The 16689-nt window shown below is 41.0% G+C and overlaps 1 protein-coding gene across 1 annotated transcript in view; it reads right to left on the reverse strand.

The window, feature by feature from the left end:
- DCLRE1C (DNA cross-link repair 1C) overlaps positions 1-16689 on the reverse strand; it is a 147721-nt gene that overhangs the window by 52517 nt on the left and 78515 nt on the right. The window contains exons 8-10 of the mRNA XM_053716501.1: positions 15276-15416; positions 11282-11383; positions 10204-10340 (exon numbers count right to left, since the gene is read on the reverse strand). Coding sequence (XP_053572476.1) covers positions 10204-10340; positions 11282-11383; positions 15276-15416 — 380 coding nt within the window. The remainder of the gene's footprint in view (positions 1-10203; positions 10341-11281; positions 11384-15275; positions 15417-16689) is intronic.

The following is a 16689-nucleotide window of genomic DNA, read 5'->3' on the forward strand; positions in this document are numbered from 1 at the left end:
AATGTCTGACGACTCAGAAAATCCGCTTCCCAATTTTCCACTCCTGGGATGTGGATTGCAGACAAGTGGCAGGAGTGAGTCTCCGCCCATTGAATGATTTTGGTCACTTCTTCCATCGCCAGGGAACTCCTTGTTCCCCCTTGATGGTTGATATACGCAACAGTCGTCATGTTGTCTGATTGAAACCGTATGAATTTGGCCTTTGCTAGCTGAGGCCAAGCCTTGAGAGCATTGAATATCGCTCTCAGTTCCAGAATATTTATCGGGAGAAGAGATTCTTCCCGAGACCAAAGACCCTGAGCTTTCAGGAGTTCCCAGACCGCGCCCCAGCCCACCAGACTGGCGTCGGTCGTGACAATGACCCACTCTGGTCTGCGGAAGCTCATCCCCTGTGACAGGTTGTCCAGGGTCAGCCACCAACGGAGTGAATCTCTGGTCCTCCGATCTACTTGTATCGTCTGAGACAAGTCTGTATAATCCCCATTCCACTGACTGAGCATGCACAGTTGTAATGGTCTCAGATGAATTCGCGCAAAAGGAACTATGTCCATTGCCGCGACCATCAAACCTATTACTTCCATGCACTGCGCTATGGAAGGAAGAGGAACAGAATGAAGTATCCGACAAGAGCTTAGAAGTTTTGATTTTCTGGCCTCTGTCAGAAAAATCCTCATTTCTAAGGAGTCTATTATTGTTCCCAAGAAGGGAACTCTTGTTGACGGAGATAGAGAACTTTTTTCTACGTTCACTTTCCACCAGTGAGATCTGAGAAAGGCCAGGACAATGTCCGTATGAGCCTTTGCTTGTGGTAGGGACGACGCTTGAATCAGTATGTCGTCCAAGTAAGGTACTACTGCAATGCCCCTTGGTCGTAGCACCGCTAGAAGGGACCCTAGTACCTTTGTGAAAATTCTTGGAGCAGTGGCTAATCCGAATGGAAGTGCCACAAACTGGTAATGCTTGTCCAGAAAGGCGAACCTTAGGAACCGATGATGTTCCTTGTGGATAGGAATATGTAGATACGCATCCTTTAAATCCACCGTGGTCATGAATTGACCTTCCTGGATGGAAGGAAGAATTGTCCGAATGGTTTCCATTTTGAACGATGGAACCTTGAGAAACTTGTTTAGGATCTTGAGATCTAAGATTGGTCTGAATGTTCCCTCTTTTTTGGGAACTATGAACAGATTGGAGTAAAATCCCATCCCTTGTTCTCCTAATGGAACAGGATGAATCACTCCCATTTTTAACAGGTCTTCTACACAATGTAAGAATGCCTGTCTCTTTATGTGGTCTGAAGACAATTGAGACCTGTGGAACCTCCCCCTTGGGGGAAGCCCCTTGAATTCCAGAAGATAACCTTGGGAGACTATTTCTAGCGCCCAAGGATCCAGAACATCTCTTGCCCAAGCCTGAGCGAAGAGAGAAAGTCTGCCCCCCACCAGATCCGGTCCCGGATCGGGGGCCAACATCTCATGCTGTCTTGGTAGCAGTGGCAGGTTTCTTGGCCTGCTTACCTTTGTTCCAGCCTTGCATTGGCCTCCAGGCTGGCTTGGCTTGAGAAGTATTACCCTCTTGCTTAGAGGATGTAGCACTTGGGGCTGGTCCGTTTCTGCGAAAGGGACGAAAATTTTGTTTATTTTTAGCCTTGAAAGACCTATCCTGAGGAAGGGCGTGGCCCTTACCCCCAGTGATATCAGAAATAATCTCTTTCAAGTCAGGGCCAAACAGCGTTTTCCCCTTGAAAGGTATGTTAAGCAATTTGTTCTTGGAAGACGCATCCGCTGACCAAGATTTTAGCCAAAGCGCTCTGCGCGCCACAATAGCAAACCCTGAATTTTTCGCCGCTAATCTAGCCAATTGCAAAGTGGCGTCTAAAGTAAAAGAGTTAGCCAATTTGAGAGCATGAATTCTGTCCATAATCTCCTCATAAGAAGAATCTTTATTGAGCGACTTTTCTAGTTCATCGAACCAGAAACACGCTGCTGTAGTGACAGGAACCATGCATGAAATTGGTTGTAGAAGGTAACCTTGCTGAACAAACATCTTTTTAAGCAAACCCTCTAATTTCTTCTGTTAAGTGTGATCAGTCCACGGGTCATCATTACTTCTGGGATATTACTCCTCCCCAACAGGAAGTGCAAGAGGATTCACCCAGCAGAGTTGCATATAGCCCCTCCCCTCTACGTCACCCCCAGTCATTCTCTTGCACCCAACGACTAGATAGGATGTGTGAGAGGACTATGGTGATTTTATTTAGTTTATTTCTTCAATCAAAAGTTTGTTATTTTTTAATAGCACCGGAGTGTGTTATTCCTTCTCTGGTGGAGTTTGAAGAAGAATCTACCAGAGTTTTTACTATGATTTTAGCCGGAGTTGTTAAGATCATATTGCTGTTTCTCGGCCATCTGAGGAGAGGTAAACTTCAGATCAGGGGACAGCGGGCAGTTTATTCTGCAAAGAGGTATGTAGCAGTTTTTATTTTCTAACAATGGAATTGATGAGAAAATCCTGCCATACCGACATAATATCATGTATGTATAATTTACATTTTTAGTATTCTGGGGAATGGTACTTCACTGGAATTACACTATGTATATAAAACTTTAGCCTACTGGCAATGCAACAGGCTTTTTAATAACTCTTAATTTATGTAAAACGTTTTTGCTGGAATGTAAAATCGTTTTCATTTTCTGAGGTACTGGGTGAATAAAATGTTTGGGCACTATTTTTCCACTTGGCAGTTACTGGATCTAATTATGACAGTTTACTGATCTCTCTCACTGTTGTGTGTGAGGGGGTGGGACCTTTTTTTGGCGCTTTTGCTACGCATTAAAAATTTCAGTCACAAGCTCATCGTTTTTTCCTGCATGTTCCGGTTTATCTCTACAGAACCCAGGGATCTTCAAAGCTAATTTGAGGGAAGTAATCTAACAGAGCTGTAAGATTGTAGTTGACTGTGATATAAAACGTTTATTCTTTAACTTTTTTATGCCTCAGGGTTAGTTATTCCTTGCTACTGGGTACAAGCCTTTGCTAAATTGCGTTTTGTTTTACAAAGCTTATTGTTTTCATCTGTTATATATATTCAGTGCTTCTTAAGCACAGTCCGTTTTTTCATAGTATTTCCAAATTGCAAGTTTATTTGCTAGTTTGTTAAACATGTCTGATTCAGAAGATGAGACCTGTACTATTTGTACTAACGCCAAGGTGGAGCCCAATAGAAATTTATGTACTAACTGTATTGATGCTACATTAAATAAAAGTCAATCTGTACAAATTGAACAAATTTCACCAAACAACGAGGGGAGAGTTATGCCGACTAACTCGCCTCACGTGACAGTACCTGCATCTCCCGCTCGGGACGTGCGCGAAATGTCGGCGCCCAGTACATCTGGGCGGCCATTACAAATAACATTACAAGATATGGCTACTGTTATGACTGAGGTTTTGGCTAAATTACCAGAACTAAGGGGCAAGCGTGATCACTCTGGGGTGAGAACAGAGTGCGCTGATAATGTTAGGGCCATGTCAGATACTGCGTCGCAACTTGCAGAACATGAGGACGGAGAGCTTCATTCTGCGGCTGACGGTTCTGATCCAAACAGATTGGATTCAGATATTTTAAATTTTAAATTTAGGCTGGAAAACCTCCGTGTTTTACTAGGGGAGGTGTTAGCGGCCCTGAATGATTGTAACACAGTTGCAATACCAGAGAAAATGTGTAGGTTGGATAAATATTTTGCTGTACCAACAAGTACTGACGTTTTTCCTATACCTAAGAGACTAACTGAAATTATTACTAAGGAGTGGGATAGACCCGGTGTGCCGTTCTCACCCCCTCCGATATTTAGAAAGATGTTTCCAATAGACACCACCACACGGGACTTATGGCAAACGGTCCCTAAGGTGGAGGGAGCAGTTTCTACTTTAGCTAAACGTACCACTATCCCGGTAGAGGATAGCTGTGCCTTTTCAGATCCAATGGATAAAAAATTAGAGGGTTACTTTAAGAAAATGTTTGTTCAACAAGGTTTTATATTGCAACCCCTTGCATGCATTGCGCCGATCACGGCTGCAGCGGCATTCTGGATTGAGTCTCTAGAAGAGAATCTTGGTTCAGCTACGCTGGACGATATTTCAGACAGGCTTAGAGTACTTAAGCTATCTAATTCATTCATTTCGGAAGCCGTAGTACATTTAATTAAACTTACGGCTAAGAATTCCGGATTCGCCATTCAGGCGCGCAGAGCACTGTGGCTAAAATCCTGGTCAGCTGATGTAACTTCTAAGTCCAAATTACTTAATATACCTTTCAAGGGACAGACCTTATTTGGGCCTGGTTTGAAAGAAATTATCGCTGACATTACAGGAGGTAAGGGCCACGCCCTACCTCAAGACAAAGCCAAACCTAAGGCTAGACAGTCTAATTTTCGTTCCTTTCGGAATTTCAAAGCAGGAGCAGCATCAACTTCCACTACTCCAAAACAAGAAGGATCTGGTGCTCGCTACAGACAAGGCTGGAGACCTAACCAGTCCTGGAACAAGGGCAAGCAGGCCAGGAAGCCTGCAGCTGCCACTAAGACAGCATGAATTGAGGGCCCCCGATCCGGGATCGGATCTAGTGGGAGGCAGACTTTCTCTCTACGCCCAGGCTTGGGCAAGAGATGTCCAGGATCCCTGGGCGCTAGAGATAATATCTCAGGGATACCTCCTGGACTTCAAATACTCTCCTCCAAGAGAGAGATTTCATCTGTCAAGGTTGTCGACAAACCAAACAAAGAAAGAAGCGTTTCTACGCTGCATACAAGAACTATTGTTAATGGGAGTAATCCATCCAGTTCCACGGTCGGAACAGGGAAAAGGGTTTTACTCAAATCTGTTTGTGGTTCCCAAAAAAGAGGGAACTTTCAGACCAATCCTGGATTTAAAGATCCTAAACAAATTCCTAAGAGTTCCATCATTCAAAATGGAGACTATCCGGACAATTTTACCCATGATCCAAGAGGGTCAGTACATGACCACAGTGGACTTAAAGGACGCTTACCTTCACATACCGATTCACAAAGATCATTACCGGTATCTAAGATTTGCCTTTCTAGACAGGCATTACCAGTTTGTAGCTCTTCCATTCGGATTGGCTACAGCTCCAAGAATCTTCACGAAGGTTCTAGGCGCTCTTCTGGCGGTACTAAGACCGCGGGGAATTTCGGTAGCTCCCTACCTAGACGACATTCTGATACAAGCTTCAAGCTTTCAAACTGCCAAGTCTCATACAGAGTTAGTACTGGCATTTCTAAGGTCACATGGATGGAAGGTGAACGAAAAGAAAAGTTCACTCGTTCCACTCACAAGAGTTCCCTTCCTGGGGACTCTTATAGATTCTGTAGAAATGAAGATTTACCTGACAGAGGACAGGTTAACAAGACTTCAAAGTGCTTGCCGCACCCTTCATTCCATTCAACACCCATCGGTGGCTCAATGCATGGAGGTAATCGGCTTAATGGTAGCGGCAATGGACATAGTGCCATTTGCTCGCTTACACCTCAGACCACTGCAATTGTGCATGCTAAGTCAGTGGAATGGGGATTACTCAGACTTGTCCCCTTCTCTGAATCTGGATCAAGAGACCAGAAATTCTCTTCTATGGTGGCTTTCTCGGCCACATCTGTCCAGGGGGATGCCATTCAGCAGACCAGACTGGACAATTGTAACAACAGACGCCAGCCTTCTAGGTTGGGGTGCCGTCTGGAATTCTCTGAAGGCTCAGGGACAATGGAGTCAGGAGGAGAGTCTCCTGCCAATAAACATTCTGGAATTGAGAGCAGTTCTCAATGCCCTCCTGGCTTGGCCCCAGTTGACAACTCGGGAGTTCATCAGGTTTCAGTCGGACAACATCACGACTGTAGCTTACATCAACCATCAGGGAGGGACAAGAAGCTCCCTAGCAATGATGGAAGTATCAAAGATAATTCGCTGGGCAGAGTCTCACTCTTGCCACCTGTCAGCAATCCACATCCCGGGAGTGGAGAACTGGGAGGCGGATTTCTTAAGTCGTCAGACTTTTCATCCGGGGGAGTGGGAACTTCATCCGGAGGTCTTTGTCCAAATACTTCGACGTTGGGGCAAACCAGAGATAGATCTCATGGCGTCTCGACAGAACGCCAAGCTTCCTCGTTACGGGTCCAGATCCAGGGATCCAGGAGCAGTCCTAATAGATGCCCTGACAGCACCTTGGGACTTCAGGATGGCTTATGTGTTTCCACCCTTCCCGATGCTTCCTCGATTGATTGTCAGAATCAAACAGGAGAGAGCATCAGTGATTCTGATAGCACCTGCATGGCCACGCAGGACTTGGTATGCAGACCTGGTGGACATGTCATCCTGTCCACCTTGGTCTCTACCTCTGAAACAGGACCTTCTGATACAGGGTCCTTTCAAACATCAAAATCTAATTTCTCTGAAGCTGACTGCTTGGAAATTGAACGTTTGATTTTATCAAAACGTGGGTTTTCTGAGTCAGTTATTGACACCTTAATACAGGCTAGGAAGCCTGTTACCAGAAAGATTTACCACAAAATATGGCGTAAATACCTTTATTGGTGTGAATCCAAAGGTTACTCTTGGAGTAAGGTTAGGATTCCTAGGATATTGTCTTTTCTACAAGAAGGTTTAGAAAAGGGTTTATCTGCTAGTTCATTAAAGGGACAGATCTCAGCTCTGTCTATTCTGTTTCACAAACGTCTGTCAGAAGTGCCAGACGTTCAGGCTTTTTGTCAGGCTCTAGCGAGGATTAAGCCTGTGTTTAAGACTGTTGCTCCACCATGGAGTTTAAATCTTGTTCTAAACGTTTTACAGGGCGTTCCGTTTGAACCCCTCCATTCCATTGATATAAAGTTGTTATCTTGGAAAGTTCTATTTTTAATGGCTATTTCCTCGGCTCGAAGAGTCTCTGAGTTATCAGCCTTACATTGTGATTCTCCTTATTTGATTTTTCATTCGGATAAGGTAGTTCTGCGTACTAAACCTGGGTTCTTACCCAAGGTAGTCACTAACAGGAATATCAATCAAGAGATTGTTGTTCCTTCTTTGTGTCCAAATCCTTCTTCAAAGAAGGAACGCTTACTACATAATCTGGACGTAGTTCGTGCCCTAAAATTTTACTTACAGGCAACTAAGGAATTTCGACAAATGTCTTCTCTGTTTGTCGTGTACTCTGGTCAGAGGAGAGGTCAAAAGGCTTCGGCAACCTCTCTTTCCTTTTGGCTTCGTAGTATAATACGTTTAGCTTATGAGACTGCTGGACAGCAGCCTCCTGAAAGAATTACAGCCCATTCTACTAGAGCTGTGGCTTCCACTTGGGCCTTCAAGAATGAGGCCTCTGTTGAACAGATTTGCAAGGCTGCAACTTGGTCTTCGCTTCATACTTTTTCCAAATTTTACAAATTTGACACATTTGCTTCCTCGGAGGCTATTTTTGGGAGAAAGGTTCTTCAGGCAGTGGTTCCTTCTGTATAAAAGAGCCTGCCTATCCCTCCCGTCATCCGTGTACTTTTGCTTTGGTATTGGTATCCCAGAAGTAATGATGACCCGTGGACTGATCACACTTAACAGAAGAAAACATAATTTATGCTTACCTGATAAATTCCTTTCTTCTGTAGTGTGATCAGTCCACGGCCCGCCCTGTTTTTTAAGGCAGGTAATTATTTTTAAATTATACTCCAGTCACCACTACACCCTTGGTTCCTCCTTTCTCGTTGGTCCTTGGTCGAATGACTGGGGGTGACGTAGAGGGGAGGGGCTATATGCAACTCTGCTGGGTGAATCCTCTTGCACTTCCTGTTGGGGAGGAGTAATATCCCAGAAGTAATGATGACCCGTGGACTGATCACACTACAGAAGAAAGGAATTTATCAGGTAAGCATAAATTATGTTTTTTTATCCATAGGATCTTTGAAAGCACAACTATCTTCTATAGGGATAGTAGTGCGTTTGTTTAGAGTAGAAACCGCCCCCTCGACCTTGGGGACTGTCTGCCATAAGTCCTTTCTGGGGTCGACCATAGGAAACAATTTCTTAAATATAGGGGGAGGGACAAAAGGTATGCCGGGCCTTTCCCATTCTTTGTTTACAATGTCCGCCACCCGCTTGGGTATAGGAAAAGCTTCGGGGGGCCCCGGGACCTCTAGGAACTTGTCCATCTTACATAATTTCTCTGGAATGACCAAATTCTCACAATCATCCAGAGTAGATAACACCTCCTTAAGCAGAGCGCGGAGATGTTCCAATTTAAATTTGAATGTAATCACATCAGGTTCAGCTTGTTGAGAAATTTTCCCTGAATCTGAAATTTCTCCCTCAGACAAAACCTCCCTGGCCCCCTCAGACTGGTGTAGGGGCACTTCAGAACCAATATCATCAGCGTCCTCATGCTCTTCAGTATTTTCTAAAACAGAGCAGTCGCGCTTTCGCTGATAAGTGGGCATTTTGGCTAAAATGTTTTTGATAGAATTATCCATTACAGCCGTTAATTGTTGCATAGTAAGGAGTATTGGCGCACTAGATGTACTAGGGGCCTCCTGTGTGGGCAAGACTGGCGTAGACGAAGGAGGGGATGATGCAGTACCATGCTTACTCCCCTCACTTGAGGAATCATCTTGGGCATCATTTTCTCTAAATTTTGTGTCACATAAATCACATCTATTTAAATGAGAAGGAACCTTGGCTTCCCCACATACAGAACATAGTCTATCTGATAGTTCAGACATGTTAAACAGGCATAAACTTGATAACAAAGTACAAAAAACTTTTAAAATAAAACCGTTACTGTCACTTTAAATTTTAAACTGAACACACTTTATTACTAAAAATGTGAAAAAGTATGAAGGAATTGTTCAAAATTCACCAAAATTTCACCACAGTGTCTTAAAGCCTTAAAAGTATTGCACACCAAATTTGAAAGCTTTAACTCTTAAAATAACGGAACCGGAGCCGTTTTTACATTTAACCCCTATACAGTCCCTGGTATCTGCTTTGCTGAGACCCAACCAAGCCCAAAGGGGAATACGATACCAAATGACGCCTTCAGTAAGCTTTTTCTATGTATCTGAGCTCCTCACACATGCATCTGCATGTCTTGCTTCCCAAAAACAACTGCGCAATAGAGGCGCGAAAATGAGGCTCTGCCTATGATTAGAGAAGGCCCCCAGTGAAAAAGGTGTCCAATACAGTGCCTGCCGGTTATTTTACATGATTCCCAAGAATAAAATAACTCCTCAAAACTATGAAGTATTAAAAATGCTTATATATCAATCGTTTTAGCCCAGAAAAATGTCTACCAGTCTTTAAAGCCCTTGTGAAGCCCTTTATTCTTATTTAATAAAAATGGCTTACCGGATCCCATAGGGAAAATGACAGCTTCCAGCATTACCAAGTCTTGTTAGAAATGTGTCATACCTCAAGCAGCAAAAGTCTGCTCACTGTTTCCCCCAACTGAAGTTAATTCCTCTCAACAGTCCTGTGTGGAAACAGCCATCGATTTTAGTAACGGTTGCTAAAATCATTTTCCTCTTACAAACAGAAATCTTCATCTCTTTTCTGTTTCAGAGTAAATAGTACATACCAGCACTATTTTAAAATAACAAACTCTTGATTGAAGAATAAAAACTACATTTAAACACCAAAAAACTCTAAGCCATCTCCGTGGAGATGTTGCCTGTACAACGGCAAAGAGAATGACTGGGGAAGGCGGAGCCTAGGAGGGATCATGTGACCAGCTTTGCTGGGCTCTTTGCCATTTCCTGTTGGGGAAGAGAATATCCCACAAGTAAGGATGACGCCGTGGACCGGACACACCTATGTTGGAGAAACAGGTAGTATATATGTCCATTATACCAGAAAAAGCTAAGCATGGAAAAAAAAAGAGTTTGAACCCTATTAACAACAAATAAAGACACAGCCAATATTTGTCCCCAGAAAGGTAAAATCATTTCTTGGTTCAGTTTACTAGCCAACTAGAGCCCTGGCATTTAAATTGTACTTGAACTCTTTACCGCCATCTACTGGTAAAGAAAGATACATTTTCACCAAAACTCAATGCTTCTATATAAGTAGTATTGAACAAGAAAATCATATATTGCTGGAAGGTTAGATGGTGAGCTCTACACATCAGATCAAAATCTGTTCCCTGGCGCATCGTCATACCTCACTATTACGTTGGTTTTCCGAGTCCTCTCCCCAAACCACATGGTTGATGGTTTAATGCTGATTACACGCAGAGAAGTGCCATCGCCTGAATGCATACCGCAAGGCAACCGGTTCCCCCGCAGGAAAGCTTCATTCTTAAAAAAAATGAACAATGTGTCAGCATGCAGGGATGAAATATAGTTACGTAAGGTTTCACAAAAATTTGTGCAGTCAGAATATTCAGTGTGCATAATAGGTTAAAACACCCTGGACTGATTCATCTAGGATGATTGACAAGCCCTGCTCTTGTGTGAGTGGTTGCTCAAGATCAAGGGGTAGAGTTGCACAAGCATTTGTATGTGAGATTTTAAATGTGGGAGCCCGGGACACTTACCCTGAATCCTCAGCCATTTTTTGCCTCCAAAATTCCTTTTTGAAGTTTTATCACTTTGATGTGTATGCCTCTTCTGAGGCTGCTTTTGCAGAGAAAGTTCTGCAGGCCAAAGTGCATGATCAGTAACGTACCTGCTTTAACTGTTTGTCCCCCCTATTTCATGGTGGTCTCGTGGACTTTACTGCTTGTTTTTAGATTCCCACACATGATGTCTCATGGACTCTTACCATACAATGAAATAAAACAAAATTTATGCTTACATGCTAAATTGATTTTTTTTCATGATGGTAAGAGTCCAACAGCCCCGCTGCTCTGCTTTGTCTTTTCTGATTTGTAGTTTCCTCTATCTACTTGGCTATATGTATAACGGAGCATTTAAAGCTCTGTTATGTTGGCGTGTTTTTGCCTCCTCCTAGTGGTCTGTAGGGTAATTTCCACATCTGATGGCTCGAGGGCTCTCTCAACAACATGAAAGAAATTAATTTGTCAGGTAAGCATCAAATTTAGCTTTTACTGCTCAACATTTTATTACTAGTATCTTAGTTATTGTTTGTAAAAAAAAGCAATCTGCAAGTTAATGTTTTAGAAAGATAAGTTACTGGGAATGTTTTCTACTATATACCACACTCTATGAATGATGGTATCATTGTTATGAGCATCCAAAATAAATATAAATATTTAAGAATATTTGTGAGGATATACCAAAGGGTGCCGACAAGCGTGAATCTGTGTCCGTCGATCAGTTGTTACATGATAAAGGATATCAGGCATTTTCTTAAACATATCTAGCTTATTCACATGGACCTGTAAAATAATTAAAATAATAATAAATCAATCTAAATATAAGAAATTCAAATAACACATAAGAAAATATAACAGAACATTATTTAACGTTATAATATGAATGGGAAACTGGTAAACACATACAATATATATATATATACAGTGGATATAAAAAGTCTACACACCCCTGTTAAAATGTCAGGTTTCTGTGATGTAAAAAAATGAGACAAAGATAAATCATTTCAGAACTTTTTCCACCTTTACTGTGACCTATAAACTGTACAACTCAATTGAAAAACAAACTGAAATCTTTTAGGTAAAGGGAAATAAAAATAAAAAACTAAAATAATATGGTTGCATAAGTGTGAACACCCTTAAACTAATACTTTATTGAAGCACCTTTTGATTTTATTACAGCACTCAGTCTTTTTGGGTATAAGTTTTTCAGCATGGCACATCTTGACTTGGCAAGATTTGCCCACTCTTCTTTGCAAAAACACTCCAAATCTGTCAGAATGCGAGGGCATCTCCTGTACACAGCCCTCTTCAGATCACCCCACAGATTTTGATTTGGATTCAGGTCTGGGCTCTGGACTCATACACTGAAACACACACTCACACATAAGGATTCACATATAGACACTCTAGCAGACACGCGAAGAAACACACTCAGACACAGACACCCAAACAGACACTCAGCACTTGTTTACATTGACCTGACAAGTAATGAGGTAGACTAAAGTTTTGTAAAAAAAAAAAAAAAAGGAGATTTAGAAAACAAAATATGGAGTTCTGATTATCTTTTTGTAAAGAAAGATGCCAACTAAATGATGACAACAGCATGCAGTGGCTGAAAGGAAGGGCCCTGGACTGCCTAAACAATAATTTAAAGGTTAAATGATGGATTGGTGACTTCCGGAAAGGTCTCATTAGTCTCAAAGTCTGTAGATAGATGTGAATAATCAGTAGTAAGGTCAAAATGTCCTAAAAAGGAACAGACAATGGACACACACACACAAACTTGCACATACACCCAAGGAAACACCGACAGAGACAGCCTCAGAAAACACACAAAGACATACACACACACACACACAGAGACAGCCTCAGAAAACACAAAAAGACACACACACACACACTCACAGAAAACACAAAAAGACATACACACACAGAGAGACAACCACTTAAAACAAAGAAAGACATACATACACACACCCTCACTGAGATATCCACAGAAAACACACAGACATACACACACCCTCACAGAGACACCCACAGAAAACACACACCATCACAGAGACATCCACAGAAAACACAAACATACATACATACACTGTATACACACACACACTCACAGAGACATCCACAGAAAACACAGACATACACACCCACCTTCACAGAGGCATCCAGAGAAAATACACAAAGACAAACATACACACACCCTTACAGAGACACCCATAGAAAAAGTTCAAAGACATATGCACACACCCTCACAGACATCCAAAGAAAATGCACAAATACATACACACCCACCCTCACAGAGAGACCCACAGAAAAAAATACATACACACTAATAGAGACACAAATCAAAGCACAAAGACATAAACACAGACACCCACAGAAACACTCACAGGAGGAAACATTTATGCACCTTGCATCCCCTAAATCAACAGTGTGTGACATGCATGATAAAAAAAAATTGCAGAAATTAAGAGATCCCTTTTTAAAGAATCATATTTGTAAATGTGCAAACAAAAATAATTCTGTGAATTCAAAATTCTACATTAATGATCTGGGTAGATGGCTAGATGAAGAAAAGTACTTTTAAAAGGTTGACATATGTTTGTTTGTTTTTTCCCCATTTTCCCCAACCAAGAGCACCACTACAAATGTTCCCATCTGTCAGCTGTACTTATGGATTTTGAAAATGCTGTACTCTATATGGTCTTGGTGGAACCATAAGCTGTGGTACTCATACCATTAGATCTGGTTAAATGCAGGATTTAGGCTTGTTTGTATGTATTTCAAAATTAAGTCAGCTGTAGTGTAAACTGAACAGTTTTAAGTTAACCTGTTTTATTTCAAACACTGAGCAATCTTAGTCTGAGAGTATAACATTTTATGCAGATGTAAAAATCTTAGATAAAATGCCTCCTTGCATCTGGAAAGTTCTTGCAGAAAGGGGCAGTAAACTGGAATGTAATATATATATATATATATATATATATATATATATATATATATATATATAAATAAAATGCATATCTGCCAAAAGGGCAGCATATCTGCCAAAAGGGCATCTGCCAAAAGGGCATTGTCAAATAATCATAAATACACTGCTGCTAAAAAAAATGTGTTTTTATGGACCCCTGGCCCCACCATACAACTGCTACCCCACTGAAGTTACAATCCGAAATTGCACAAAGAAATAAAAACATTTGCTAAGTAAGTCCTACCCCCTCTGCAAATGAAAGTGATCTGCCGTCTGACTCAGACACACACTGTACAAAGTGCCAAGTCTGTCTCACACTGTGCATAGTGGTTTAGTGCACACTCAGAAATCCTTTCAAATGCTAATACTTTACTCCTTGTAATAACATTTCCCATGCTCAATTAGTACTCTGCTGTAGTACCCACTGGTGGCTGCCAAAATTTAAAAAAAAATAATTTTTTTTTTTAGTTCTTGCCTCATGGGCCCCCCCTGGCCCATTGGGCCTCTGACAGGAGTCACCCGTCACCCCCTGATGGCGGCCCTGCATGGACGTCTTCCAATAGATTAAACTTAAAGGTATATGAAACCCAAATAGTTTTTTCACAATTCAAATAAAGCATGTGATTTGAAACAACTTTGTAATTTACTTCTATTAACACATTTTCTTTGTTCCCTTTCTACACTTTGTTGAAAAGCAGGGACACAAGCTTAGAAACTGGCCCATTTCTGTAGCACTATATGGCAACAGTTTTGTAAGAATGTTATCCATATGCAAGAGCACTAGAGGGCAGCACTATTTCCTGCCATGTAGTGCTCTTACTCTTGATTCTTACCTAGGTATCTCTTCAACGCAGAATATCAAGGGAACAAAGCAAATGTGATAATACAATTAGATTGGAAAGTTGTTACTTTACTGTCCCTTTAAATTGCTCATGGTGTGTGTGTGTTTGTGTATTTGTGTGTGTGTGGTTGTGTGTGGTTGTGTGTGTGTGTAGTTGTGTGTGTGTGTAGTTGTGTGTTTGTGTTTATGTGTGTGTGTTTTTGTGTGTGTATTTGTGTGTGTTTGTGTGTGTGTTTATGTGTGTGTGTGTTTGTGTGTTTGTATGTGTGTGTGTGTGTGTGTGTGTGTGTGTGTATTTAGTGTACCTTTAGAAACTTTTTGAACATGTGCTGCCTCCTAGACATGTGCATTCAGCATTTGTTTGTTTAAACTAAATTCTGTATATGGCCACAGGTAGCAGCATTCAGCTCCTTTTGGAGACTAATTTATTTGTATAATATCGAAACACAAAGATTTGTGCAAATCCAGAGCTTTGTGTGTTGTACTATTAAACTAATAATTCCAGCTCCGGAAATAGCCAAATGCTGCTACCCGCGGCCATATTCATAATTCAATTATCCAAACAAACGCCCATGCTCTCCCCATTTCAGGAAAAACCTAAGAAGGAGTAACTTTACTTATTGTATATTAAGGGAGACTGATCTATTCCTGGTTTAAGTTTAGAGTTAAGACCCTTTCTGTTAACAAGTGACGCACACAAAGCAACCAATAAGCACACGGTACACACATAAAAAACTATATTTACTAAGAATTCTTGTGTATGCACAATTGCACATGTGTACAGTTATTAACAGTCAGCTGGAATACAGTTTTGGTTTAATATTTCTGGGCCACTTAATGCAAACACAGAAAGCTCATACCTTTACTCCCAATTCCTCACTGAGGTTTGTAAACAAATACTCATATCCATAAGCTGCTTTGCAGTTTAGCCAAACCACATGGTGAGGACCGAGTCTGATCCAGCTGCGCACTAGCTCCAGGATTCCAACCAAACATTCTTCCTGCACCAAAGTAAAATCATAAGAAAATTACAATAGCTAAATCAGATTACACATGTACAACACAATGCATTAGTAGCGGGATAATTTCACATATCATTTGTGTGGGGAACATTTTACAGCAGTCTTTCAAAAGGTTTCTGCAGCCTTAAAGGGATATGAAAAAGTGCTCATTTAGTAAAAATAATAAGTTAAATCAATTCTCCTTTAAAGGGACATAATACTCATATGCTAAATCACTTGAAACTGATGCAGTATAACTGTAAAAAGCTGACAGGAAAATATCACCTGAGCATCTCTATGTAAAAAAGGAAGATATTTTACCTCACAATCTCCTCAGCTCAGCAGAGTAAGTTCTGTGTAAAAAGTTATACTTCACCTGCTCCCAGCTGCAGGTAAAAAAAAATAAAAAAATGAAGAAATGAACAGAAGCCAATCAGCATCAGCAGTGCTGAGGTCATGAACTCTTACTGTGATCTCATGAGATTTGACTTAACTCTCATGAGATTTCATAGTAAGCTTCCTTTACCTGATTGGTGAAATAATATGAGAGTTCACGAGGCTCATCCTTTCAGCTGTCCGAGGACAGACACACTAAAATGCTGCTTAGAGATCCTTTACAATGGGAGTTGGCTACTGAGGAACTTTTGAGGTAAAATATCTTTCTTTTTTACATAGAGTTGTTCAGGAGATATTTTCTAGTCAGCTTTTTACAGCTATACTGCATCACTTTCAAGTGTTTAAACATTTGGGTATTATGGCCCTTTAAGTGAACCTAAAAAGAAGCAGAGTGTGTTAAAAACTTCTAATAAGCTTTAACTGCGCCAGGCGTTTGATACCTAGGTATCGGAAGAAAGTTGTAGTCCCCACATATGCTATGTGGGTTAGGGAAGGAACATTACACGTTCATAGGTAAACAAGACTTTATTGCTGATGTAATATTTATCTGGGAACAAGGTACATAAACTCATCACAATTACACTGTGTCAAATCAGTATTACTATATTAATTAGATTGTAACCGTAACTTAAGTTGTCTTGTGAATCTAGAAGCATTTCCACCTTTGAATGGTTCTTTGATAAATATGACATTTAAATGTATTGTGATATCCAAGTGCCGCCACTCCTGTTCTATAAGTGGTTGTTGTTAAAGGGACAGTCTAGGCCAAAATAAACTTTCATGATTCAGATAGAGCATGTCATTTTAAATAATTTTCCAATTTACTTTTATCACCAATTTTGCTTTGTTCTCTTGGTATTCTTAGTTGAAAGCTTAA

The sequence above is a fragment of the Bombina bombina genome, chromosome 6 (assembly GCF_027579735.1).
Source record: "Bombina bombina isolate aBomBom1 chromosome 6, aBomBom1.pri, whole genome shotgun sequence".
NCBI classification, from domain to species: Eukaryota; Metazoa; Chordata; class Amphibia; order Anura; family Bombinatoridae; genus Bombina; species Bombina bombina.